Consider the following 27,949-nt stretch of genomic DNA (forward strand, 5'->3'; position numbering starts at 1 on the left):
ACAAACCAATTATCCTACATATACAATTACAAGTTAGGGGAATAATGCCAAGCAGCTTGCCTGGCACTCCCCTATTGGACCAAATCAATTTTTAATTTAATTTTATTCTCAGTTTAAAATTACGTTTTCGTCCTTCGTTTAAAATTACGGTTTTGCCCCCAGTTAAAAAATAAAATTATAATTTTGCCCCTAGATAAAATTACGTTTTCGCCCCCAGTTTTGCCCTTAGCTCAAAATTACGCTTTTGCCCTCGATTCAAAAACTCATTTGTTTATTTTGTTCCCAGTTTAAAATTACGGTTTCGCCCTCCGTTTAAAATTACGTTTTTGCCCCCAGTTCAAAATAAAATGTTGTTTTTCCCTCTAACTCAAAATTACGATTCTACCATCAGCTCAAAATTATGTTTTTGCCTCCAGTTCAAAATAAAATTATGTTTTCCATATAGCTCAAAATTATTAGCTGCCTGTGACTTCCCTATTGGACCAACTCATTTTTTATTTAATTTTATTCCCAGTTTAAAATTACGCTTTCGTCTTTCGTTTAAAATTACGTTTTTGCCCCCAGCTCAAAATAAAATTATAATTTGGCCCTAGCTCAAAATACGCTTTTGCGCTCGGTTCAAAAACTTTTTTTTAATTTTGTTCCCAGTTTAACATTATGGTTTCGCCCTCCGTTTAAAATTACGTTTTTGCCTCCAGTTAAAAATAAATTTGTTTTTCCTCTAACTCAAAATTACGATTCTGCCATCAGCTCAAAATTACGTTTTTTCCCACAGTTCAAAATAAAATTATGTTTTCCTCTCTAGCTCAAAATTATGATTTTGCTCTCAGTTTAAAATCATCATTTCGCCTCCTGTTCAAAATATAATTCCGATTTTGCCCTCTGTACAGACATACATGTTATGAGAGAGAAATATTTGCCTTATTGTCCCGCAACACGGGCGGGGCAAAAACTAGTTCGATACGATACCGAGCTTGTCCCTATATTTGAAAGTAAAAGAATTTACTCTCCTTTACTTCCATTCAAAACGTATTCACGTTTCGTCAAAGCCAAAAACTAAAAGCCTCAAAAACATTTTGTTACCGTACTTTCCCCTGCCAACTGTCCCTCCTTTTTACCCCAAAATCCTCACAACTTCCTTCACTTCTTCAGATTCAGCAAAAACCACTTCAGTTTCCCCAATTCCCCCAAAAAAACCCTAATTCCCTCAATTTCCCCCATTGATGAGAGCATTCGCACATTTCTCTGCACCGATACACTGATTCCGATGTCGAATTCTCGTTCCGGTGACGGTTTACCGATCCCTAAAGGCATCTCCGTCGCCAACACTGTTCATTCTGAAGTCGCTCCGTGCTTGCCGTTGCCGTCGCTGCCGGTTTTCTGCGGCGCTCTTGACCACGACGTCCGGCTAGTTGACGAACAGCCCGCTGCTGCGGTTAAGCAACCGAGACGTGGTGATGTTGCCGATCAGGCCAGTAAAATAGCTAAACTGCTGCAGGCTACTGATGTTTCGTACTTGTGAGTTCCGGAACTCTTTGAATTTTGCTATTTCATGTTTTGTGTTGTTTCTAGGGTTTTAGCGGTTGCTCACATTTTGTAGAATTGTGTACTGCGTAGCGTTTGTTGATTAAAACGTGAATTCGGCATGCAGATAGGGATGTGAATTTGTGTTTGGATCAATGCTGCTTGTTCGTATACGAGAATTTTTGAACCGTTAGTTTTTTTTTTTTTTTAATTTGAAACGTGAGAAGGTTTTGATTTTGAATTTGAATTTGAATGAGGAATTAGGTCTAGACTAGCATATAGTAATTCTATAAGGAACAATTGCCAGTAAAAAGTCAAAGCATGATTAAGGATGGTTGTAGGCTCTAGAAGAGAATAAGGAATGCACATGAGATAACTAGTTACATGAGTATAAGAGATCAGATCGTTGAAATCAAAGGTTGATATCGCATTACTGTTGTTATAATCTAGGTCCAGACTCTAGCGGAAGTTTAGATCTACGCGTAGGGTATTGATACTGTAAACAAGTTATCTCCCTTTTAACAGCGGACGTGGCATGTGGTGAAGCCTCAGCTCTTATTTAACTCCAGTTGACCGTGTTTGTATAGGTAGTGATTTCAACTACTATTTATAAGTAAAAATGGTGCATAGAATGCAAGGCTGGGTTAAGCTACATCTTTGTATATCTTAGTTCAGTGGCGCTATGTCTGCAACATATCAGAAGTTCTATATGTTGGGATCCAAAGTCTGTATCTGTTCATTACGTAGTGCTGTCTGCAAGAGAGCTGTCTGCAGAGAATATGAGTTACATATTAAGATAACATGGCATTATTGTTATGGAAAGTTGTAGCTTTAACTGTATGCTTTGGTATGTTACGTGAATCTGATATTTGGAAGTAAGCATTGCTCAGTTTTTTTATTATTAAATGCAAGTTGGAAGTGATGCTATGCAAATGAGTTGATTTCACAGCATATCTGTGCTAGCTGCAGCAGCATAAGTGATACGTTCTAGTTGATGGCAGAAACCTTACTAGATTCGCATTTAAAGATTGGGTGGTTTTTAAGAATGATATTTATGGGAATTTGTTGGCTATTATAATGAAAATAGTTCCTTTCTCTCTTGGAACGTCTTTTCCTTATTTTATGTGATTTAATTGCCAATGTTCATTCTATCGTCATAGTGGCAATCTACGGAAAGATTTGCAAACGATAACATGAATGTCCTATTTTATCAATATATCTCAAATCTTATTTCCTTCCAAACACTAACATATTTAGTCATGCTGGTGTTTGAAATATCAAATTCTATGTGCAGGAATCTTAAAACAGAGGCAAGGTCATCATCTTATGGTCATGAAGGACATCTTGACCTTTACGATGAGGTTCTTAGATGCAATTCTGAAGCATTTGAGTACATTGCTCCAGGTAAAAGCTGACATTGAGGTTTCGTTCTAGTAGTCTTATTTTTCCAAGATGTTTGGTGACTTAGTTTTGCGGAAAGAATTTAAACTTCTATGTAGACGGTTACATGCTTTTATCTCTTAGTTATCTATTTGTGATGATACATAATATGATATCTATAGTGATGTCGAAATTAATTGAGGCTGTCACGTGCGCGACCGGGGGGGGGGGGTTGCCAAATACTTGTATATGCATACACTGTTTGTTTCATGTATACAAGCCATTACTATTGGTTTTTCCTTTTAGGTGGCAACTTATGTCTAAGTTTAGTTGAAACCCTAAATGTTGATAGACTACACCTTTTATATTTCAAATATAAGGGTATAAATCAAAAGATAAAAGTAGGAATCGATAACTCTCTTATTGATTGTATAAATCCCTTTATTGGGCAGCCTTTTTGACCTCTCTTATTGATTGTATAAATCCCTTTATTGGGCAGCCTTTTTGACCTTTATTGCATTTCAATTAGTTGTACCAACTACCATGTCTATTGCCCAAACAGCATGACACAGTGACAAGTTCTTAACCAAGTATATAAACTAGGTTGTTTTTTGCTTTTTTTTTATTTTCCAACTTATACGTTACACTTTGTTTCCTTTTTGTTTGTTTATTTTTCATTGGAGAAACTTTCGTTGATCTTTTGGAATTTAAATGATTGGATAAGACTCTGTGTTGAATTGTCTCAATGAACAATAGAAATAGACAGTTACTTCTTATTTACTGGTTCATCACCATAATCCTTCTTAACGTCAGTTGGTTCAGATGCTAATCGTGATTAATAGCCTTTCAAATTGTAGAGGTTATTTTGGTAGTCGGTAGCGCTATTAATTCTTGTATATCTCTGAATGGTTAGGCATAGAAACACAGTCCAATCTTTAGTATAGTTTTGCGCCATCAAAGGTTTTCCATCGTATGGATTGGTTCTTCATCATCCATGTATAGTTTCTGTAATTACAATTCATCGTGATTGAATAAAATTGGCTACTCTTCGACATATCACCATTGTCTAGAGGATTGAATAAATTTGTTTGCTTTTTTAAAGGTCTTTGCATGTCTCCGACTGTGAGTCTAAATGACTATATGATGTTGGATCCTGAATCCTTTGACCACAAAACTGAAAAAAAACATCTCTAAATTTGGAACCAAGGAAGTATGTTATCACGTTGTCAACCTTCCTTTATCAGATGATATTCATGGACCCCTAAGGTAAAGGAAATAGGTCTTTGTGGACCCCCCTATGGTAAAAGCGGTTCAGGCTGATCTCTCTGTTTGAATCAAGTCTTGCTTTTAGGTCGTGTAAGCTTGTACTCATTTATAGAGAAAAAAAAACTAATTTGCTTTGAGTAGTACATCGTAATCACAGTTTCCTTGTTGTTTCGTATCCTAAAAAGGAAACTTAAGGCTAGTACGAGGAAGGAGTATAATACGAGAAATCTAGTTTTGGTAACCCTAGATTGTGTACCTAATGTTGAGCTAATAATAAATATATATAGAAAAAGAGTGTAAAGGTAAGATGGATATACAAGAAACCTAGAAAAGTTGACCAACAGTTTTTGTAATATGATTATAAGATGATTCGCATATCAGTTTAACTCATAGAGGTGCCAATTAGGAAAAAAAGGTAATTATAGTAAGAAGATATACTGAGGTTTAAGAGACCAAAGTAGCATGAATGATAGTGAAAGAATTACCATAAGAGATTTTTTGGGGCATCCTGATACGAACCGCAAACTCACAAAAGGGTAGATAAGCAGTGGAAAAAAACAGGTTGAAGAAAAGGAGCCTTGAAGATCATTTATCATTTTGTTTTATATTTTCTTCTAAAAGATATTTTCTACAGTCCCAGCACATGAACCTGTTTATAAATGATTCTTTTGTCTCGTATGATTTTGTAAAGCCACATCCATTGACCGTAACTATCGGAAGGTGGATTTAGGGTTTCAAAAATGGACTTGTTACGAATTAGAGGGTAAATGTTTATTGTATATGTGTACTTTGATATTTTCGATTGCATATGTTGCGCACATGATTTTTAGTACTGGTATTCTTTTGGAGGATATGTTTAGATTCTGGAATCTGGATTAGTGGTGATTATAGCTTCGATTGACTTCCTTATGCAAAGTCAAAATCCTAGATCTTCACTTTTGATTTGAAAATTGTGAAGGTATCCTGGCTGTGGCTGGTTAAAAACATGAATATTGCTCCCAATCGGTATCTTGAGAATATAATCACTCGGTTTTAACCTTCTTTTATATATATATATATATATATATGTAGAGGATCCTGTACATTAATCCAGAAGTGTGAGAAGTGTATTATAACACTATATATAACACTATATAACACCATATAAACACCGTATAACAATATGTAACACCATATAACACCATATAACATTATGTAAAACTATATAACACTATATAACAAATATAACACTATAGTTTGTCTGATAGCATGTTTATGATAGATGTATAGTGTTATATATTGTTACATAGTGTCATATAGTGTTAGATAGTGTTATATGGTGTTACATAGTGTTATACGGTGTTTATATGGTGGCACTATCCCTATCCCTACCATAATGGTGCTATATAGTGTTATATATAATGTTATAATACACTTCTCACACTTCTGAATTAATGTACACTATCCCTACCCTATATATGTATTATATTATATTTAGAGTAAATTACTTTTTGAGTCCTTGTGTTTTAGTGGTTATAACCACTTGAGTCCAAAATCAAAAAGTTTAACGATTCGAGTCCCTAAGCGCTCATTTTATAACGTTTTGAGTCCTTGTGTTTTAGTGGTTTTAGCCACTTGAGTCCAAAATCAAAAGTACAAGTGTTAAAAATTGGACTCAAATTGTTATAAAATAAGCAATTAAGGACTCAGGATGTTGAACTTTTTGATTTTGAATTCAAGTGGTTAAAATAACTAAAACACAGGGACTCAAAAAGTAATTTACTCTTATATTTATGCTATTATCTTAAAATTTCCTAGCTTATTGCTTCCAATCGTTCTCGTTAGAAGATAATCACTTGGTTTTAACCTTCTTATATATTATAAATATGCTTTTATCTTAAAATTCTTTGCTTATCTTAATTAATATATATAAGTTTCTCAGGTACTGCCATGGAGAGAATGTATAACAATACGACACCTAATAACAAGGTGTCTGAAAGGAAGCTGTTCATGCAAAATTTATCTACCAATAATGAAGCCCTTAAAGACAAAGGAGAACCGCAGCGTCCACATGAGCTTGTACTTTGCACCCCACATATTTTAATTGTTTTCATTTCACTTGTTATGGTTGTATTGTAATTATGAAGATTGAAGAATAATTTGCAGGATGTTACATCTGCATCTAGAAAACCAAAATCCAAGAAGAAAACGACTGATGAAACAGTGTTACCAACTGAACCAGATGAGTCTGAGCGTCAAGGTTCCCTTTTTGTATTTTTTTTCTTCTTTTTTCCATAATTTATCACGTCTAATTGACATGTCTAAGATTCAAGCCTCAATTGTTCAGATGCTGCTGTAGAAAGATTTTGTGAAGTACTTGAGGATTTGTGTGGTAAAGCAGTAATATCAGTGGATGATCGTGAAGAAGGTGAAGCAGAATGGTTAGTTTTGCATGTTGGCAGCATTAGAACTCTCGTGAAAGAAGTTATGTCAATTCGAGCAAACAATTACCTACATTTGGTTCCTGTTGCTCATCTAGAGAGAATGCTAAAAATTCTCGATCATCAGATCCACAGCGCCGAAGGCCTATCCATTACACAATCCGAAAATGTATGTTTGTGATTTCGGTACTTTAATCCTGCTTATTATTTTCATATTGGTGATGCTTAATTTGTTGTTTAACAATGACAATGTTTACATTTGCTTCCTTTATTTTGTGATCACCTCTTACCATTTGCTTCCTTTATTTTGTGATCACCTCTTACATGTGAATATACATTCTGCCACCTGGCGTTCGTTTGGCAAACCAAAATGTAAAACTAAAAGTCATTTTCTTCTCCAGTCTATTTCGGGTGCAGTGTCTGCAATTACGGTGGCACTTGAGTCCATCCATGCAGCTGTTGGAATTATGGCTTATAGTGGCATGCCAAAGCAAATCTACAAGGAAGAGGTATCAACGCTCTTTACCTTTTAATAGTGGCTATATAACCATGTTTAATGGAAGAGGTATCATCACTCTTCACCTTCTAATAGTGGCTATATAACCATGTTTAATGCTGTGTTTTTTCTTAATTTGCATGTTAGATCATTGAAAGAATCGTGGAGTTTTCTAGGCGACAAATAGCAGACGTCATGTCAGCTTGTGATCCAACTTCTCGTTCAACTAACAAACCTAGTGACAATGGCAATTTGCAAGGTAGTTGTGCATTCTGGAAAGTCTCACTAGAACTGATGGGAATATAAAATGTTATATTTTCATGTTGTAGCATCTAGAAACTCGTGTGATAGTTATTTTTCTTTGCTGATTTCTAACTTGCCTTTGACAGACGACGACGACGATGATGATGAGGATTATTATGATGAGGAGTTTGGAAGTGCTAGTAAGAGAAGGCGTACTGCTAGGAGTGTAAAGGCGAAAAAATCAGGATCAAACAAGTAAGTTTAGATAAGTTATGAAAACTTAGTTGATGTGATTTGGTAAATGGCGGAATGAATAGCAACACCCCAACATGGGTGTTGTTAAATGCACTCCCCTTTCTTCAGTTTTTCTGGTCGCACTCCCCCATGAAGTTTTTAAATGAATACATTTAAACCTTTTATTTTGTATCTTTTTTAATTGCATCTACTTTAATTTTTCAGAAAATTAAAAAAATAAATTAAATTAGATAACCAAAACTTATCCAAAATTTTGTACATAATAAGCATATTTTAAAACGGCTCATTCTGATCTGAACCCCCGTTACCCCGTCCTACTTGACCTGCCCACTTAGCTAGGTATAGGATCACGTAAAGGATGGTAATAGTGCAGTATCACATCTTAGCAGTTTCCTTTGATTCAGTTGTATTACAGTTTATGCATTATTATGTAGTAAGTCCTTATTTTACTTGTATTTTATAATATATAAAACATACAAGTCAGATAATATGAATAATCAATGAAAACATAATTCTCTTTCGGAGTCTTGTTATACCATTTTGTCAAAAAGGAATATGAGATAGATGAAATGGGTGATTAAAAGGGGTAAACTCTATATTTGTGAGAGTGGTTGTAAATTGTTGTGAGTGGAGGAGAGAGAAAAAGGAGAAAAAGTTACTATTCATCACTAAATTTGGAGGAGATACTGTTCACTTATATAATTTTTAAATATTTTTTGAAAGTGGTTGTGAGTGGAGGAGAGAGAAAAGGTAGTGTTTTTTATTAGTGTAATTATAGAGATGGAGTAAGAGATTTGATTGTGAATTCTCTAAGAGGGGTGTTTGTTTTTTCTTCAAACATCTTCAAGGGAGCTGATGTCTGCAGGCGCGCAGACGTTACCCTTGAAGACTGTTTGTTTTTTTACACAGATCTGAACTCAGCTTTTTTCATCTTAAAAAATAAGATATGGACTCCCTTCTTAAAACATCTTCACAAAAACCCTAATATACTCCTCCCTCATATACGCTTAAAACACCAGTCCTCTTCTCCTCGCCGCCGCTCCTCCCCCTCCTCCGACCAGTTTTCCGGCGACCTCCCTCTTCTCCCCGCCGTCCGACGACCTCCCTCTTCTCCTCCGACCAGGTACCTCTCCTCCGACCAGTTTTCCGGCGAACTGCCCTCTTCTCCTCGCCGTCCGACGACCTCCCTCCTCCTCCTACCAGTTTTCCGGCGACCTCCCTCTTCTCCTTGCAGACAGTAAAAAACAAACAGTCTTATATTTTCAGCTTGCAGAGCTTTAGACCTTGCAGACATGAAAACAGATGAAATCAGCTTGCAGACAATTTATGTCTGCAAAAACAAACAGGACCTAAGGCATGAAAGAGAATTCTGCACCGTCCATTTCCGTTGTCTCTTTTGGAGTATAATGGTGTTCGCATCAAAGAGAATTCTCTGCTTTCGATTCAGGATCAATTCTAAAATAAAGGGATTTTTAAAGGGGTGGAATCTGAAAAGTTTTAAATTGATTTTTTTTGGAAAAGGGGTATGAAAAGTAAAAAAGGGGGTGCATTTAGCCCAGCCATACATATATACATGGATATTACATCAGAATCACAGCTAATCAGAGCTAACTATCCTATAACTAAGGAAATATAAGTCAATCAGAATAAATACAATAAATACAGATTATATAACATAAATAATTCAAACTAGTAATAGTTGAAATGTAAACTATCTTTACGCTTATATTTAAGGTTTCCTTGTTGTCAGGGCTGCTGCTGCAGCACATAACATACTTCAGAAACTGTGCACCATAATTAGTTTTCTGAAGGATTTGCTAATGATAGAGCGCCTGTCAGATAGCTGCATTTTGCAGCTAGTGAAGACATGCTTTTCAACTTTATTGGTGGATAACATTCAACTTTTACAATTGAAGGCGATCAGTCTAATTGGCGGGGTATGGAATTTTTATCTTGGTTTTTGCTTACAGGCTTTGGTTTTCCGTTTTCTTGATGATTCCAATCATTTTTTTGTTGTTCAGATATTTTATTCTTACCCTCAGCATCGAGTTTATGTGATGGATGAATTACTTCATCTTCTTTTAAAGTTACCATTCTCAAAACGAATTCCAAGAACCTACCACCTTGCCGATGATGAAAAACAGATTCAAATGATATCCGCTTTGTTGATTCAGTTGATTCATTGTAGTGTGAACCTTCCTGCTTCTTTGAGGGAAGCTTCTGACAGCAATCCATTGATCAATATTGGAATCGATTCCAGTTACCCTCATAAATCCCAAGAGTCGGTAACCGAGGCATGTTGCCTTTTCTGGAGCCGAGTGCTACAGCGATTTGCAAATACAAAGACTCAAAATCAAGAAGCTTCTGAGTTCAAGATTATGTTAGAAAATCTTGTTATGGATCTATTAGCAACATTGAATTTGCCTGAATATCCTGCTTCGACTCAAATTCTGGAGGTATCATATATTCATCTGTTAATCTCTACAACTTGCACGCCCTTTTTCATGTGTGTTTTGTTGTTAACATGTTGATGTCAAATTGCTTTCAGGTTCTTTGTGTCTTACTGCTACAAAACGCTGGACTGAAATCAAAGGATATTGCTGCTCGGTCCATTGCTATTGATATTCTTGGTACAGTAGCTGCAAGGCTAAAACGGGAAGCTGTTCTCTGTAAGAAGGAAAAGTTTTGGATTGTACAGGAGTTACTAAATGGGGATGCAATTGATAATAACCATCCAGATGATGCATGTTCTGCTTGTTTGGATTCAAAGATAGAAAAGCCATTAGTCCAGTGTGAAGCTTGTGAGAGATTATTCCATATAGACTGTTTGGGAATACGAGAACATGATGTTTCTGGTAGCAACTGGTCGTGTCAGCTTTGTCTCTGCAGGAAACAACTTCTTTCGTTACACTCTTACTGCAAGGCCCAGGGTCGGGATGAAGGTAATCACACTCGTAAGAAGTCAAAATCGACCGACACTCCTGATATTACAAAATTGGAGATCGTTCAACAGATGCTATTGAATTACCTCCTGGATTCTGGATCTTCTGAGGATTTGCATATATTCACTAGATGGTCTGTATTCTGTGCACTATTCACCGTTTACTAATCATCTTAACAATCCTCGGTAAAACAGCTCTCTTTTAATTATGACAATATGATGTTTGCAGGTTCTATATTTGTCTGTGGTACAAGGAGGATCCCAGTAGTCAAGAGAAGTTTCTCTACTACCTTTCTAGGTTAAAGTCGAAAGAAATTTTGCGGGGTTCTGGGATGTATTCATCTTTATTGACAAGGAGTTCTGTCAAGAAGATAACAATGGCACTGGGACAACATAGCTCTTTCTCAAGAGGATTTGATAGAATCCTTCACTTGCTTTTGGTCTGCTAGCTATCTTCTGTTTCTTTTACTTCATGTTTGACTATTTACGCTTCTGTTTTTACTGACTTTATCAATTACAGACAAGTTTAAGAGAGGGCTCTCCTGTGATTCGTGCCAAAGCATTACGGGCAGTAAGTGTATTTTCTAACAAGTTCTAGGGCTTTTATTTGATGGAAGAAGTTAACTTGCTGTTGTCTATCATTGTTATGCTGTGAGCAGGTTAGTATAATCGTAGAGGCTGATCCAGAGGTATTGGGTGATAAATACGTTCAGACAGCAGTTGAGGGAAGGTTTTGTGACTCTGCTATATCTGTACGAGAAGCAGCACTGGAGCTTGTTGGTCGATATATTGCTTCACATCCTAATGTTGCTTTGAGGGTAATGGTCTTTCAAATTTATTCTCCTTATGCGTAGTGTTTTATCTTATCTTTTATTTGCTTGATTTCCTATCAGTACTATGGGAAGGTAGCTGAGAGAGTGAAAGATACTGGAGTGAGTGTTCGGAAACGAGCCATCAAGATCATAAGGGATATGTGTACTTCTAATGCTAATTTTCTAGAGTTTAATAGTGCTTGCATTGAAATTATTTCTCGTATCAGTGATGAAGAATCCAGCATTCAGGTAGTATTGACAAGGAAGGACACACATTACTTACTTTTAAGTCGTTAGTTATATGTTCACTGATATAACTGTTCTTTCTTGTTTACAGGACATTGTGTGCAAGACATTCTATGAGTTCTGGTTTGAAGAATCTTCGGGTAGACAAGACCAAATTTTTGCGGAGGGTAGCTCCGTAACAGTAGAAATAGCAAAGAAGACTGAGCAAATGGTTGAAATGCTGAGGAAGATGCCCAGCAATCAAATGCTTGTCATTGTCATTAAGAGGAATTTAGCACTTGATTTTCTGCCACAATCAGCTAAGGCTGCTGGAATTAGCCCTGCGATGCTTGCATCAGTACGCAAGCGGTGCGAGCTTATGTGCAAGTGCTTGTTGGAGAAGATATTACGGGTATCCTTTAGTGTGTTGCTTTAATTCACATTTTAACATTGTCCAGTCACAATGCTTAATATTTTACTTTTTTTAAATTTTACTGTGAACTGTAGGTGGAGGAAAATACTACTGAAGGGGATGTGGGTGCACTGCATTATGTGTTGCTCTTGCATGCTTTCTGTCTAGTGGATCCTGCACTTTGCGCACCGGCCTCTAATCCTTCGCAGTTTGTGGTCACTTTGCAGCCCTATTTAAAGAGACAGGTTTTTAACAATTGCTTTTAAGTATTTGTAGAGTTCTCTGTAGTTATATGTGTAATTAGCACTAATTATATGACAATAAGTGATAGCTTGGTTATGTTTGTATCAGGCTGACAATCGAGCAGTTGCACAGCTAGTGGAGAGTATAGTGTTTGTGATTGACTCAGTCCTGCCCTTGGTACGAAAGATTCCTCAAAGTGTAGTTGAAGATCTTGAACAAGATTTGAAGCAGATGATTGTCAGACATTCCTTTTTGACAGTCGTTCATGCTTGCATCAAGTATAGTGCATTTTCTTATACCACTTTTATGCCTTTACTTGGACTTTAATAGTCTATTAAGTTGCAAATTATCCTCCCATAAAATGCGTCCGTACTAAAATATCAATTTATGCTTTCGGTTACCATTAACATTCTCATCTAGTTTTTATAATATGTATTAGTGATAACAATTTATTTACCTACAGGTGCCTTTGCTCCATGAGCAAAGTTTCAGGAAATGGTGCATCAGTTGTTGGATATCTTATGCAGTTGTTCTTTAAACGCTTGGATTCTCTGGGTTTTAATAACATTCAGGTTGGTGATGGAGTTAAAATATCATGCTGTCTAATTGTTTCAACTGACAAAATTTTGTTCTATATTATGTGACTAATAATGAGGATCTTCATAGAGTTTTTAAACGTGTCTTTTTAACTTCTATGTCTACTCTTTCAATCTCTCTCTCTCTCTTTTTTTCTAATATCTATGTCTACTCTTTTTATTTTTTTCAGCAAGTGTGTCGGTCCCTTTTCTGTCTAGGATTGCTTATTCGCTACGGGAGCTCTTTGCTGGCTATGTCATTATCCAGCAAACAGAATCTGGCTGTTTCTGACAGCCTCAGTTTGTTTAAAAAGTACTTCCATGCAGAAGATTTCGCCTTAAAAATCAGATCATTGCAGGTAATTAATTCCTCCTGCTTTTTTTCTTCTGGCCCTTTTCAATTATATCTTACTGAAATCTGCTATTACGTTTGTAGGCATTAGGTTATGTTTTAATTGCGCGGCCAGATTTTATGTTGGAGAAGGACATGCGAAGCATCTTAGAGGCAACTCTTTCTTCTAGCAGTGATGATCGCTTGAAGGTAAATACAACTTCGAGCGATTATGTTAGAGAAAGTTGTTATTGATTTCCCTTATAGCATGTAAACTTTATTTTTCTTTCATTATATTTCTTCAGATGCAGTCACTACAGAACTTGTATGAGTACCTTCTAGACGCAGAACGCCAGATGGAGAATGATAAAGGCGGAGATGATACAGCTGCTTATAATACAGCAGCAGGCAGTGTGCCATGCGCTGCAGGTGCTGGTGATACTAACATTTGTGGTGGAATCATTCAGTTATATTGGAATAGCATTTTAGGGAGATGTTTGGATGCAGATGAGGATGTGCGTCAATCCGCTCTTAAGGTAACTAGCTATTTTCATGCTTTTCCTGAAATTTTGTATGTCTGGTGGATTAGAGTTGAACTGCTCTTATTGTTTACTTGTGAAACAGATTGTTGAAATCGTTCTGCGGCAAGGTCTAGTTCATCCCATTACTTGCGTACCGTACCTTATAGCGCTTGAAACAGATCCACTAGATGCAAACTCTAAGCTGGCTCATCATTTGCTGATGAATATGAATGAGAAGTACTCCCTTGCATCCCTTTTAATATGTTATTACTCCTTTAATCCCCCTTTTTAACTGAAATGAAGTTAGTTGCCTAATATGATTAAGCGTATTTTCAGGTATCCTGCCTTCTTTGAAAGCCGTCTTGGAGATGGACTCCAAATGTCGTTTATCTTCATGCAATCAATGAGTCAAAGTTTTTCTGAAAATTCAGACCCAAAAGTCCAAATCAAGACACCTACGAAGGGAAAATCAGATGGTAGCTCATTCTCTTATGCAAGACTGGGTGTTTCTCGAATTTACAAGGTTATTCGTGGAAATCGTGCGTCAAGAAATAAATTTATGACCTCGATTGTTCGCAAATTCGATACTCCAGGCTGGCATAATTCTGTAGTCCCTTTTTTGATGTGGGTTATCTTCAATTTCATTCATAAATTAATTAAAAATTTATTTGCTAGTTATAGTTTTCAGTTTGAATTAATTAATCTTTTTTCTCTCAGATATTGCACAGAGATCCTTTCGTTACTCCCTTTTCATTTACCTGAAGAGCCTCTGTATCTGATCTATGCTATAAATAGAGTTATACAAGTCAGGGCTGGGGCAATAGAGTCCAATTTGAAAACATTCTTGCATAAACTGCAAGAGGAGCATAAACAGAAAAAACCCGAAAATGGGACAATCCAGCATGAGCCGATTGCTCAAAACGCGTCCCGTGAAAATTCACCTGCCGATGATAATCGGCCTGCCGATGATAATCGGCAAGGTGAACCCGAAATCCCCAGTGAGATTTCAGTTACTCATGCTGAGCCCATGGAGCTTGATCAGACTTCTGTGAACGCGGAGAACGATGATATCATCATACCTGCAGATAATCTGCCAAGCATCCAGGTAACGGTTAGATAAATCAAGCATTTAGATGATCACGGTGTCATACTTCTTTGTATGCTCAATATGTTAGTATTATGCAGGCTGACTGCCTTGCGGCTTGCGCACTGCAACTTCTTCTCAAGCTTAAAAGGCACCTAAAGATCGTATATGGTTTGGATGATGCCCGATGCCAGGTATTGCTTCATTCACTGAAAATAATAATTTCATCCCATTAAAAGAATCTAGAGAAAGATGCCATTTTCCTCCTAGAGGTTTTGTCAGTTTTGCAACTTTCGTCCAAAGGTTTGTTTTTCCGCATCTGGATCCAAAAGGTTTGAAATCTTGCCATTTTCACCCGGCTCATTAAATCCATCCATTTTCTCTGTTAAGTTAGGGGTATTTCCGTCTTTTTTGTGAACTTAAAAGGCAATTAAGTCCTTTTAAGGGGTATTCAGTTTTTTTACATAAAGGGAAAACGATGGAATTGCCCTTTAAGTTAACAAAAAGACAAAAATACCTCTGACTTAACGGAGAAAAATAGATGGATTTAATGATCCGGATGAAATAGGCAAGAATTCAAACCTTTTGGATCCAGTTGCGGAAAAACAAACATTTGGATGAAAGTCGCAAAACTGGCAAAGCCTCAGGGACGAAAATGGCATTTTACTCAAAAATTTATGTATGACCTTTTAACTCTAATTAGTTATGCTTTAGTTTTAGGGTAAATTACTTTTTGAGTCCCTGTGTTTTAGGGGTTTTAACCACTTGAGTCCAAAATCAAAATGTTTAACGCCCTGAGTCCCTATAGCCACTTTTCTTAACCATTTGAGTCTAAATTTTTAACACCATCCACCAAGTCTGTTAACTTTGAGGGTAATTTGGTCATTTACACACAAAGTACAACTCTTATATGCACAAGAGTATAAGGAACAAGTGTCTAATGCATAAACATTTTAACAAAATTAATAAAAATAAATTATATATATATATATATATATATATATATATATATATATTATACTGCACACTTCATTCCAAATTTTCTCTCCTTTCTCTCTCTCATCTAGACCGCTACCACCACCATTAACACCGCCGCACCACCACCATCCCCACCGCACCTTCACCATTATCACCACCTTCCCCACCGTCAAACACAACTGTCACCGCCTGCAAACCGCACCTCCACCACTATCACCACCTTCTCCACCGTCAACCACCACTGCACCGTCTGCAACTACGAATCCAACCACTATAAACAATCGAGACCACCACCAAATTTACCTAACATGTCAGAAACAACCTTAGATGTAACGAAACTAGGCAAAACAGAAGCGTACAATTTTTTCTCTACTCACCGGAGAGTCATGCGTCGCCGGAAAGTAGGTTCGACATTTAGATCTGGTCGACAAACTCCGATCCTTCCATTAAACCTCCAGTTTGGGCCCAGAATTCGATTTGTGCACCAATTTTCGCTTCGGATATGGGGTCAATAACTAGTAAATTCAGTGAGGCTATAGGTCGAACACCTGGAGGGTGTTGTAAGGTGAAGGAGCATCAGAACCATGCACATCCCATTGACCAGTAGTGTTACCCAGATCTTCCAAATCAAAGTACACACTTTTGTCACCGTATTTAGCCACCACAGCTCCAGCTCTATGCATTCACAATCACCCAAAAAGAAATCAATTTAGCGATTATGGATGGTAAAATAAAGGTGGAATTAGTACCTGTAAGATGTGGGTTTAACTTTAAGACTCTGGCGAGAAGGCTCGAGGTTAAGCTTGGTTCCGGCGATGGAACTGCTGGTGAGTCCCTTAATGGTGGTGGTGGTTGTGGGTGCGAAGTTGCAAGAGACGCCATCGATCTCAAAGAAGAAAAACAGAAGCTTCTACTGGATATTGTGAGAGATATATAGAGGCATTATTTTTTTTACCTATAAGGGTATTATGGTCATTTAACAATACTTAACAAAAAAATTCTAACAGTGTTAGAAATTTGGACTCAAATGGTTAAGAAAAGTGGTTATAGGGACTCGGGGCGTTAAACATTTTGATTTTGGACTCAAGTGGTTAAAACACCTAAAACAGTGTTGTTAGTTTTATATTTTTATGCAACAATTTATGTTCACCATGATGTTGTAGGCTTTTTCTCCAATCGAACCGTCCAAACAGGGGGAGTTTCTTTCAAAGCAAAATATTCCGTTCAGTGTAGGTGAAACACATGGTACTCAACCGACAACCTATCAGGACATCTTGCAAAGATATCAGGTAACCGTCTGAATAATAATTATCAGTATTATTTTCACTCATCTGATTACGAACCCTGACACGCACACATGAGACAACAGGAATTAAAGAACGCTTTGAAGGAAGACACAGTTGACTACTCGGTCTATACAGCAAATATCAAAAGAAAGCGTCCTCCTGGGAGGCCGAAAATTTTGACCAAGGCTGCGGCTGGTCATATCAATGGTGGTGGGAACAATCGAGACGACGATGATGACGATGACGAGACTTGGGGAAGTGGGACCCGTGTGACAGCAGCAAGCGGTGGCAGGAGAGGCACAATAAATACCAGAAGTCAGCAGCAGAGGTTATAGTTGTAAATACACATTACAGGTACAACAAGCTAACATTGTACAGCTGGTAGTAGAGGAACAAGAAGAAGAAAAGAAACAGGCCTTGGTGCAGCATGCAGGTTATATTTTCCATTTTCCAACTCCCCGGTCCCCCCTAAAACTAAAATATTCAGATTGCATTAGTTTTTAAAGATTAGTTTTTCATCATTAGTAACCATTGTCGCTTTGAAAGTTGGTCGGTCGGGTTGTGGAGTGCACCCTCGGGTTATAGCCCGAAGGGCGGTGTTATGTATATTGTCATAGATTCAGATTTCAGATTTAGTTAGGATCGTATACAGCCCATGATTGTACATCTATTGTTTTCTTGGATTATATTTCTTGTCTTGCTTAGGTCATATTTTCCTTTTCTAGTTTATTTTCTATATCTTTAGGTGTTCCCATGTTTGATATATGCGTTGGTTGATCTTTGGTAGGGGTGTTCAAAACCGTTGAAACCGACTGAAACCCCAAACCAAACCAAAGCAAGCCGGCTGGTTTAGCTGGTTTGAGATATAAATGGTTTAGTTTATGCCTTATAGGCTTTGGTTCACGGTTTGATGGTTTAACGGTCTAGTTTAAAAATAGAGCCAACCATGTAACCTTTAGTATTTATATGTAGATTTTTTTATATATTTTCAGAATATGTACTTATGTAAATGTATTCTAATCACGAATCATTTCTTATCATTATAATGTTTTTTCATACAATTAAAAGTTTTGAAAGAAAAAATATCGAACTTTAAATACTGAACGCTATATAGCTTAAAGCCTAAAATCAGATTGTCCACTGACTTATCCACCCAGCTTGTCGTTTTATTGGAACTATGATTTTGATTAGCAGTTTGGTCTAAAATTTTTGTCAAATTTTGATCAAAAGAAATTCTGAACATGTAACTAAGAATAATTTTTTTTATTAAGAATTATGTTTTAAACTTATTTGTTTTGTACATCTTACAAGTATAATCAATATATCAAAAAAGTTATTTTTCCTTTTCCCCCATTAAAATGGAGTGTTTTTTGTTTATATGCTCTCAAAGGGTTACATAATGTAAAATTCATAAAATGTAATTTCGATTTTTTTTTTCAAATTTGATAGCTTTTTTATAAAGGTATTTTAACATCGAATTCATTATACTTATCTAATTAATTATTTTAAAATATTAAGAAAATAACACATCAGATTTTGCATAGCTGTAGATCAGACGACCAACGTGTGGAGTTTGGTGTCTTTTGATTTTCTTTATTTGCATATAAATTATGTTTTGATTAAACATGAAAGAACGTGTCAAACTAAAAAACCTGGACCTATTGTGGTTTAAACTAACATCATTTGGTTGGTCTTAAATTTGGGCGTTCAATATTCGAATGAGACTCGAACAAACAAATACTAACTGATCAAATTTGATCTCGGTTTTCTCAGTGGGTTAAGACAACAGAGCGAATTTAGAATTCTTTTCTTATACCGACTTACGAATTTATGAGTTTTGAACTAAACCGACCCAGATATCTGAATTTGAAGTATATATACTTCTAAATTTTTAATATCTAATAGCACAATGTTTTGTTTGTATCAACCTGAATTATCCAAAACTTTTAGTCCCAAGTAATTATTTTAGGCCCAAAACATTTCATACCCAAATGTAAAACTGAAAACCAACCCATAACGAAACTGAATCTAGAGATAGGCATAATCGGGTATTTTTAATACCTGGACCCGGTTCCTACCTGTACCCGGTTCTCCTCAAAGTTGGCCGTACCCGGTTCCTCTCAGAACCGGTTCCGGGTCATATCCGGGTATTTGCCCAAAAAACCAGAACCTGTTGTACCCGGTTACGGGTATTGTGGAACCGGTTCTCAACAGAACCGGGTTCGGGTAGGAACCGGTTCTGTCGTATATGTGAAGGAAAAAGGCTGACACTACTGTATGGAACCGGGTCCTCGTGTCCAGTCAAATCAATCTTCAAATCAAATGTTGGAACTTGGAACTAGTGGAACCGGTTTTGTCGTATTATAACCGGTTGTGTTATTTAAATCAATCTTTCTAATTCATAGTTCCATACTTTCAAACCTCTACCAAAAACCCACTCTTAAACCTCTCTAATTCATAGTTTCATACTTGCTAAGAGATATGGCATGCAACGATGAAGTGGTTACGGTTTTGGAAACAAAAAGGAACCCGGCGATTTGGAAAAACTTTGATTTATGCTTAATGTCCGATAGCCAACTTGGCCATCCTATCGCGAGTTACGTTATGTTCATAACGGAATATCGTACCGTCTTTTGAGAGTTGCACTTGACTGGGTGTCGCCTCCTTTAATGCCTTACAATACTTCTTAACATGCTTGGTTAACGTTGAGTTAGAGTCCTTGCTTAACAAGGAGCCACAATGTTTGCATTGGGCCTTTTGCGAACCATCACTCAACTCTACCAAGTCCCAATTACACCACACCTCAATATTGCAATTGTGTAATAATGTTCCAATGACAAATGGAGCGGATTGATCACCATTGTTGACGGATGTGGAGTTTGTAACTTTGGAATTTTTGGTAGCCATTATAGAAGAATAAGATAGAAGAATAAGCTAGAAGAAGAAGATTAGGGAGAATTGTGTGATAATCTTGAAAAAATGGCAAACTTTTTGTAGGCGGAACCGGTTTCAACGGTAAGAAATCGGTTCCAACGGTAAGATTTGCATTAAATGTTGAATTTGACCGTTAGAATCGATTCTAACGGTAAGAAATCGATTCCAACGGTAATAAAGTGGCACCGGGTATTGATTTATTACGGAGGAACCGGGTACGCATGGAAACCGGGTACGGGTAGGAACCGGGTACAGGGTGGAACCGGGTATGGAACTTATTTTTTTTTAAATATGGAACCGGGTAGGAACCGTCGAGTTTTTTAAACCCGGAACCGGGTATGCTTTATACCGGGTTGGGACTGGAACCGGTTACGGGTAGATTCTAACGGGTCGGGTTTGGAACCGGTTATTATGCCCATCTCTAACTAAATCCATACATAAAACAGAAAACTGAAAAATCTAAACCCATTGATTTCCTAAAACCATTATTAATAAGAAAAACCTTATATGTGAATCACTTTAGGCCATCTATATTATCAAAATCAGTTAATAAAATATATATTTTCCTGCCAGTTCATGGAATATTCATATCTTAAGACAATTCTTCAAGTCCCACAGTAACATTATTGAACAAATATCCCAAGCCACAATTAGGAATCACCAACTGACACTATGTGGTTCCTCAGGTTCAGGGCCACAAACAAGGCTGAAAATCTCCACCGAGATAACCTATTGCTTTTATGGACTTTTTAAATATTAGATAAAAGAGTAAATTGTCATTTTAGTCCCTCAATTTTTGTCTAAATTGTCATTTTAGTCCAAATAGTTTTTTTTCCTCTGGGTCCCTGACTTTTCCTTTTTCTTGCAATTTTGATCACATTGTCTAACTTAGTCTAAAAACCAGGTTATAATCAAGGGTATTTCTGGCATTAAATTATTATGAGGTTTATAAATTATGTTGTAAACTACCCTTGGTTATCACTACACAACAGTTATGCCAAAAATACCCATGGTTATAACCATATTTTTAGACTGAGTTAGGCAATGTGATCAAAATGACAAGAAAATGAAAAAGTCAGGGTCCCAAAGAAGAAAAAAAAACTATTTGGACTAAAATGACAATTTAGACCAAACCTCATTATATATTGTATGAGTAAATTAACTTCAACAATACACGAATCATTATATATTTTTATTTTTTGCCATGTATTTCGTAGTGTTTTTAAACTCAGACTGGTCTAACTAGGACCCACTAACACCGACGGTCACTCCGGTTAACCATCTATGAACAACGATTATGGTGGTCAAAGGTTGAACCAGTTGCCTGGCATCCATAGTTTATCTGGAACATTGAGATTAATATTTTTTTTTATAAATTATATTTTATAAAATAGATTAATTTATAAAATTTTAAATAAGTTCATAAATAAAGTAAAGTAAACAAACTAAAATAACGATGAACATTGCACATTTTGTACCTTAACAGTAAGGGCAAAATAGTTTTTTAAACGATAACCTAATCTACTTCTAATTTACATTAATGTTCTTTAAAGTCCAATAGCGAAAAGGACAAACTTTGTACACATTTTGACCAAAAAGTATGAATAGTGTAATTGTTAAACTTACACGACGTAACATGCATTTTAATATACGTAAAAATAAAAGGGGCAACTATGTGTAATTTTAAAATGCTTTTGTTTCAATTTTTTTATTTTTTTTCCCTTCATATGTTTCTTGCCCTAGTGAATTTCATTTTATTATTATTATTATTATTATTATTATTATTATTATTATTATTATTATTATTATTATTATTATTATTATTATTATTATTATTTTAACACTAATTCTTAGATTTTCTAGTATATAATTACCATTGGTACATTCAATTGCAATGTCATGTAAACAATAATCTACATTTTTTTTTCAAATAAACAAATTATATTTTTATAACCTATAAATATGTACAAACTTTTACCATGTAGGCATGTAAGTTTTAACCCACATCTCATCCACCTATTGGTCGGTGGGTGGGAATTTGCATCGCATTAGTTGCCTGATAGGTGAGGGAATCCACATCTCATTCATGTGAAAGGCCCTTTTTTATGTTAATCATTCAATGTATCTATGTTTGATAAACTTCCAACATATGACTCTATAAAAAAAAACATGTAAACGTAAAATCACAACTACAATAGACTTGTTTAATTATCCATGGCTTTATAGCCTAGTGGCATCTCGGGAGTGGGATAAGGCTTTGGAACCAATAGGTTTTGGGTTCGATTTCCACAAAGGGGGGTTTCCCATATTTATTGGGTTTTCTCCTGAATTGGTGTATATGATCGGGTGATTCCGCTGATGGCACAATGATACTTTAGTGGTCCGTCAGTGATCCAAATTTACCGTTCAAAAAAAAAAAAAAAAAACAATAGACTTGTTTTGTAGAGAATTCAGTTGGCCAAAAAATAGGCTTGATTTTTTTAACATTATTTTTTTTACGCTTAAACCGCCTATCAACATATACATGCAGGGATTTTAGTTCACGTCACTTTGTGCAGTGGCGAAACTTGAGATTTACTACCGGGGGTCGAAAACATACATACCTAAAAAATTATAAAACCGGGGGTCGAAAACATATATACCTAAAAAATTCTATACAAAAACTACATACTGGGCACTACTGAGCGAAAAGTCCGGGGGTCGAGCCCCCCCCCCCCCCCCTTTCCACCGGGCCTCCACAATGCTACGCCTTTGCTTTTATGGGAGGCAAACACCAATATCACTAGACCACTAAGACACATAATACTTGCTTGATTGATCCAAATACCTAAACACACTATTATACTAGCAACATCGACTTGTTGGAACACATATAATGTAAACAGTTTTAGGTGGATTCTTAAGAAAAACGTTTATAAAGAAGATTGTATCTTGATCATGCAACATTTCTATTCAATTTGTGTAGGTACACATTTTATAAGATACTCTCATATCACTTTACAAACCACATTGAAGAAATACGAATTTATTGTCGGAGTGATTCGAACCGCTTTATCTAAGATACCGAGAATCACACTCTTCTCTCGAATTCATACCTGTAATAGAGAAGAGAGAAAAATGGGAATGCAGAGACGGCCATTAGGGGAAGAATCCTCTTTTCCAGCTACAAAAAAGTGTTAACCCCATATCTCTTGCCCGAGGTGAAGACCTCCTTATATAGGAGACATGGGTCACCCTAACCTCAATGGGTCAGGCCCAGTTAGAGGTTATCTCTACAAGCACCTTGCCTAGTGTAGTGTAAACTACATCGCGTTGGGCCTCACAATTAGGTTAGTAAACAATAATAATAAATATTAATATAAAACACGATAATAACGGAAATGCCAGATCGTTCGACTTGGGTCCAGTACCATACCTCTACAAGTCCACCAGTTTAGGGTTACTCCCGCGTGAAAGCGCTGGGTGGAGCACTAGACTTAATGGGAGTGCTCGGAAGTGAAGATTATTAGTTCTAGGCTTACCTGTCGTCAGGGTGCATGAGCTTTGCTGGCCACACTTGTTTCTTTTGTCTTCAACTGTGAGTGGAGATTATGGAGCAGTGAAAGATGCACGATTGTTCATCGTGGGAATTGGCTGGGAGGAGTCTGGCTGCTGCCTTTTGTACTGGCGCACTCTCATGAGATGTCAAGATTGCGCATATGCGCGTATATGTCCTGCGCATGAACCTTGGAACAGGCTGAGTGTTTGGCCGTTGAGTATGGATATGGCCTTGCGCGCGTATGGCTTTTTGCAAATTATGGGACAATACCCCTTCAATTCCCTTCAGTCCAGTGTTTTTCCCATGCGCGTATGGCAATTGGGTGGAACTCTGGACTAGAGTGAGCATGTGTGATCCCACCCTTGGTGAAGTTTCCTTTAGTGTACCCATCAACATGGGGGGTTTGACGTGCGCGTTGTCTGTCCCCGCCGCATGCTGAGAGTTTGAACAGAAATTTGAAAACGGAACACCCTGATCAGCCATGTGATCCCACTCAAGAAAAGGAAAGAAAAAAAAGATGAAGAGTAGTAGAAAAAATCGGTGGGCGCCAATGAAGAAACACGGACTCACCGCCGGAGGGATTCGAACCACTTTCTCTAAGATACCGAGAATCACACCTTGCTCTTCTTACCAAATCCAGACATGCAATATAGAAGATAGAAAAGTGGGGATGTAGAGACGGGCGGTAGGGGAAGAATCCGCTTATTCCAGCTACAAAGAGTGTGTTAACCTCATATCTTTTGTCCTAATAATGAGGTAAAGACATCCTTATATAGGAGACATGGGCCACCCTAACCTTAATGTGTAAGGCCAGTTAAGGGTTATCTTTACAAGCCCCTTGTCTAGTGTCGTGTAAACTATATTGCGTTGGGCCTCGCATGTGGGTTAGTAAGCAATAATATAATAAATATTAATGTAAAATGCGATAAGTAACGGAAATGCCCAATCATTCAAGTCAGGTCCAATACCATATCTCTCAACACAAACTTTCAAAAGGAAGAGTCGCCAACGTCGAATATATGTTTTCATTAGTAAACGTGTAACACATCATCTAGAGATGCATACTCAATAACATTATTATTAAACTTAAACCAATATGTTTAAAAAATAATTTAAACGTGAGGTTGGGTGGGCGAAAGTCACCCTTAAAAAAATTAGTGTATTTTATAGACAAAAATCCTAATTACATCTCTTAAAAATTTGATTGAACCTCTCATTTGTATCCCAAGAAAATAATTCACGGGTCCACCAATTGAAACCAGACTAAATAGCTCACAAATTAACAAGACTAAGAACTCTTCAACAATGCTTATATCAAGATATTAATATCTAACAAGAAGCTAACAATTAACCCTGATGGTGCATCAAGATGTTAATGGAGGTGGGGATTATCGGTGGAATAAACCTTCTATTGCAAATTAGTCCTCCAACTTCCTTCAATGACCAATTTGTACGGTTGCATCCATTATTTCAACTAATGAACCAAACGTATTTCTTACATTTATGCCATGTACAACAGTTTAAGTTAGTAGTTGAACTGAGTGATATAATTTGGATTAATTTTATATATAAGTTGAAAACTTTTATATATACCCAATCAAAACTAAAAATATCATATATACCCTTACAAAATAGTTAAAAAAATCAAATATATTCAATTTATTAAAAACAATCTAATAAATAATCATTTTACCCTTATGTCGAATACCCGAATCCCTGCTGACGTTCAATGGGGTCTTCGCTGACGTCAAGATATCCCGGCCTTCGTTGCTACAAAAAAGTAAACCGTTAGCCTCGTCACGGAGGGCCCCGGAAGGGGGATCCGTGACCAAGCTCCGGCGTGAGAATAAGTAAACTTGCCGGAAGAGCTGAGGAGTTTATCCCGATAAGTATGACCACCGGGATGCTTCCTCTAAGGTGTGAATCCAATAAATGTGTGTGTATTTAATATGTAAGAATGTTGGTTGGAATGAATGAGAGGGGAGTAAATGAGAGAGTGTTAAATGTGATACCTTTCGAGAGTCCGTCTCATGACCACTCCTTGCTTTCCTTATATAACCTGCATGCCTTATCTCACATGTGGGATATTTAATGAGATGATCCAACGGGTTTTAAGGGTCTTTGGGGAGCTCAGACACGTGTCTGACTCCCAACGGTAGGATGGCTATCTCATTTAATGTTTCCGGCTGGAGAAGTACAAAGCCAGCCGAGATACTTTTCATATCGGACATTAAATGCTGCCTGCTCTTTCTAAATCCTCTTTTCCCGCTTATTTTCGTAAGAAGAAAACCTTAATGGGGAAGTTAAATTATCTTTGGGCCTTGTCTGTTGGGCTTGTGTGATGGCAGCCCAAGTCGGGTGAATGGAGCAATCCATTGGCTTGTGTGATGGCAGCCCAATTCGGAGGTCTTGCTCGTTTTCGGGCTCCCTGAGCTTCATTCCGGCAGTTGGGGATCCTATTTCAGCCGGGATGACAACCTCCGTCCCGTAAGTTAAGCTGAAAAGAGTCTCCCCGTTGCAGTCTTTAGGGGTGGTCCTATATGCCCATATCACAAATGGCAGTTCCTCCAGCCATCCTTTTTGCTTTCTTCCAAGTCTCCCTTTCATCCTTTTAATAACGCTTTGATTTGCTCTTTCTACTAGCCCGTTACTCTGGGCATGGGTGACAGAAGTGAACAGTTGTTGTATGTGCATTTGTTCGCACCATGGTCTGAAGGGTTTTCTAGCAAATTGTACGCCATTGTCACTCACAAGCTCCTTTGGGACACCATATCTGCAGATAATGTAGTCTAACACAAACCGTCCCATTTGTTCCCCGGTTATTTTTGCCAAGAGTCTCGCTTCTATCCACTTGGTAAAATAATCGATGGCAACTACCACATATTTGACCCCTCCTGGACCTTCTGGGAATGGCCCGATTATGTCGATAGCCCACTTTTGGAATGGCCAAGACGTTGAGACCGATATCATGGGGTGTTTATGGCGATGAGTCATTGGTGCGTGGATCTGGCAATTGTCACATCTCTTGATCTCCTCTGATGCTGTTTCATACATTCGGGGCCAATAGAACCCCACATTCATTGCCTTCGCCACTACCGTCCTTGGCCTCGAGTGCATTCCACAAATCCCTTCATGAATTTCTTTGATCACATACTTGGCCTCTTCACTATCAACACACTTCAGGGATGGGCCTAGGTATGACCTTCGGTAAAGTTCTCCATCAATTAGCTCATATTGTAAGGCCTTGACTCTTATCTTTCTGGCTGCCCAGTCTCCCTCGGGTAACGTTCAGTCTCTGAGGAACCTTATAATTGGTGTCATCCATGTCTCTTGCGTGTTCTCAATTGTAGTTACCTCAACTGTGCTGAGAGAAGGGGAAGTCAGTACCTCCACCTTGACTTCTCTGGCTAGATGGTCAAATGCCACAGAGGCCAGTTTGCTGAGGGCATCAGATTTTCTGTTTCTCCCGCGGGGGATGTATTCTAACTTGAAGGTCTTTAAGGCTTCGGCTGTCTCTTTTACCTTTGCTACATACTGAGCCATTGTGTTGTCTTTTGCTTCGTATTCCCCCTGGTATTGTTTGACCACTAACTATGAGTTGGTACTGGCTTCTACATGCTTCGCTTTCATTTTCTTGGCCAGCCTCATTCCTGCCAAGAGGGCTTCGTACTCCGCAGTGTTTTTGGTGTTTTCAAAATCTAACCTGATGGCGTAGGTTAGGTCAACTCCTTCAGGGCTTGTTAACGTAATGCCCGCTCCACTCCCTTCTTCGCTAGAGGCTCCGTCTGTGAGTAGTTTCCACACAGCCTCGTCTTCCTTCTCTTTCTCTTCCCTTTCTAAGGCCTCTCATTTTAAAAGTTCTTTTTCCTCATCCTCAGGGACTTCTGCTAAGAAATCGGCCAGTATTTGTCCTTTCATGGCTGTCCTAGGTTTGAACTCCAAGGAGTGTTCCCCCAGCTCTACGGCCCACTTAGCTAGCCGCCCCGACAACTCCGGCCACCTTAGCACTTTTTGGAGGGTTTGGTCTGTCATTAAGGTGAATTTATGCCTTTGAAAGTACCTTCTGATCCTTCGGGATGCAAAGACGAGAGCTAGAGCCAGTTTCTCTAAGGGCATATAGCATTCCTCGGGGCCCTTGAGCGTTCTCCTGATGAAATATATTGGTATCTGCTTTCCCTCCCATTCCACCATCATAACCGCACTTATGGTTGTTTTTGAGGCCGATAGATACAAGAGTAGATTTCCCCGGGTACTGGGGTGGCTAGGGTTGGGAGTTTACAGATGTAGGCCTTCATTTCTTGAAAAGCGGTTTCTGCCTCAGAGGTCCACTTAAACTTGTCCGTTTGAAGGCAGTCCTTCAGCACCTTCATGAAGGGAAGGGTCCTGTCTGCCACTTTTAACAAAAAGCGGTTTAAGGCGATTAGCCTTCCGTTCAGCTGTTGGATGTCTTTCAAGGACCTGGGGGACCGCATTTCAGCCACAGCT

At 37.7% G+C, this 27,949-nt stretch overlaps 1 protein-coding gene across 3 annotated transcripts; it reads left to right on the plus strand.

The window, feature by feature from the left end:
• Positions 1–1,081: 1,081 nt before the first annotated feature.
• Positions 1,082–17,703, plus strand: LOC110921309 (sister chromatid cohesion protein SCC2). Of its 3 annotated transcripts, none has more exons than XM_022165603.2 (28): positions 1,082–1,518; positions 2,819–2,928; positions 6,092–6,228; positions 6,304–6,409; positions 6,497–6,759; positions 6,992–7,099; positions 7,234–7,345; positions 7,476–7,584; positions 9,335–9,521; positions 9,606–10,040; positions 10,133–10,659; positions 10,755–10,965; positions 11,046–11,096; positions 11,185–11,343; positions 11,419–11,586; positions 11,675–11,974; positions 12,070–12,219; positions 12,326–12,495; positions 12,681–12,789; positions 12,984–13,151; positions 13,229–13,333; positions 13,429–13,659; positions 13,748–13,881; positions 13,981–14,268; positions 14,362–14,749; positions 14,830–14,922; positions 16,870–16,995; positions 17,076–17,703. In XM_022165603.2, the coding sequence occupies exons 1-28, from the start codon at positions 1,268–1,270 to the stop codon at positions 17,325–17,327; spliced, it is 5,448 nt and encodes a 1,815-aa protein (XP_022021295.1). In that variant the 5' UTR covers positions 1,082–1,267; the 3' UTR covers positions 17,328–17,703. The 3 variants fall into 3 exon arrangements, with proteins under 3 accessions (XP_022021295.1, XP_035842871.1, XP_022021296.1); XM_035986978.1 differs by having other exon boundaries at positions 7,479–7,584; XM_022165604.2 differs by having other exon boundaries at positions 6,316–6,409.
• Positions 17,704–27,949: the final 10,246 nt, after the last annotated feature.

Source organism: Helianthus annuus, chromosome 17 (assembly GCF_002127325.2).
Source record: "Helianthus annuus cultivar XRQ/B chromosome 17, HanXRQr2.0-SUNRISE, whole genome shotgun sequence".
Taxonomy (NCBI): domain Eukaryota; kingdom Viridiplantae; phylum Streptophyta; class Magnoliopsida; order Asterales; family Asteraceae; genus Helianthus; species Helianthus annuus.

What these genes read in the sequence shown, in the direction of transcription:
- LOC110921309 (XM_022165603.2), top strand. Translation starts at nt 1,268, where the DNA reads ATGTCGAATTCTCGTTCCGGTGACGGTTTACCGATCCCTAAAGGCATC. An exon ending in ATCCTAATGTTGCTTTGAGG is followed by an intron (nt 11,344 to 11,418) that starts GTAATGGTCTTT and finishes ATTTCCTATCAG; the next exon opens with TACTATGGGAAGGTAGCTGA. An exon ending in AGCCCTATTTAAAGAGACAG is followed by an intron (nt 12,220 to 12,325) that starts GTTTTTAACAAT and finishes TGTTTGTATCAG; the next exon opens with GCTGACAATCGAGCAGTTGC.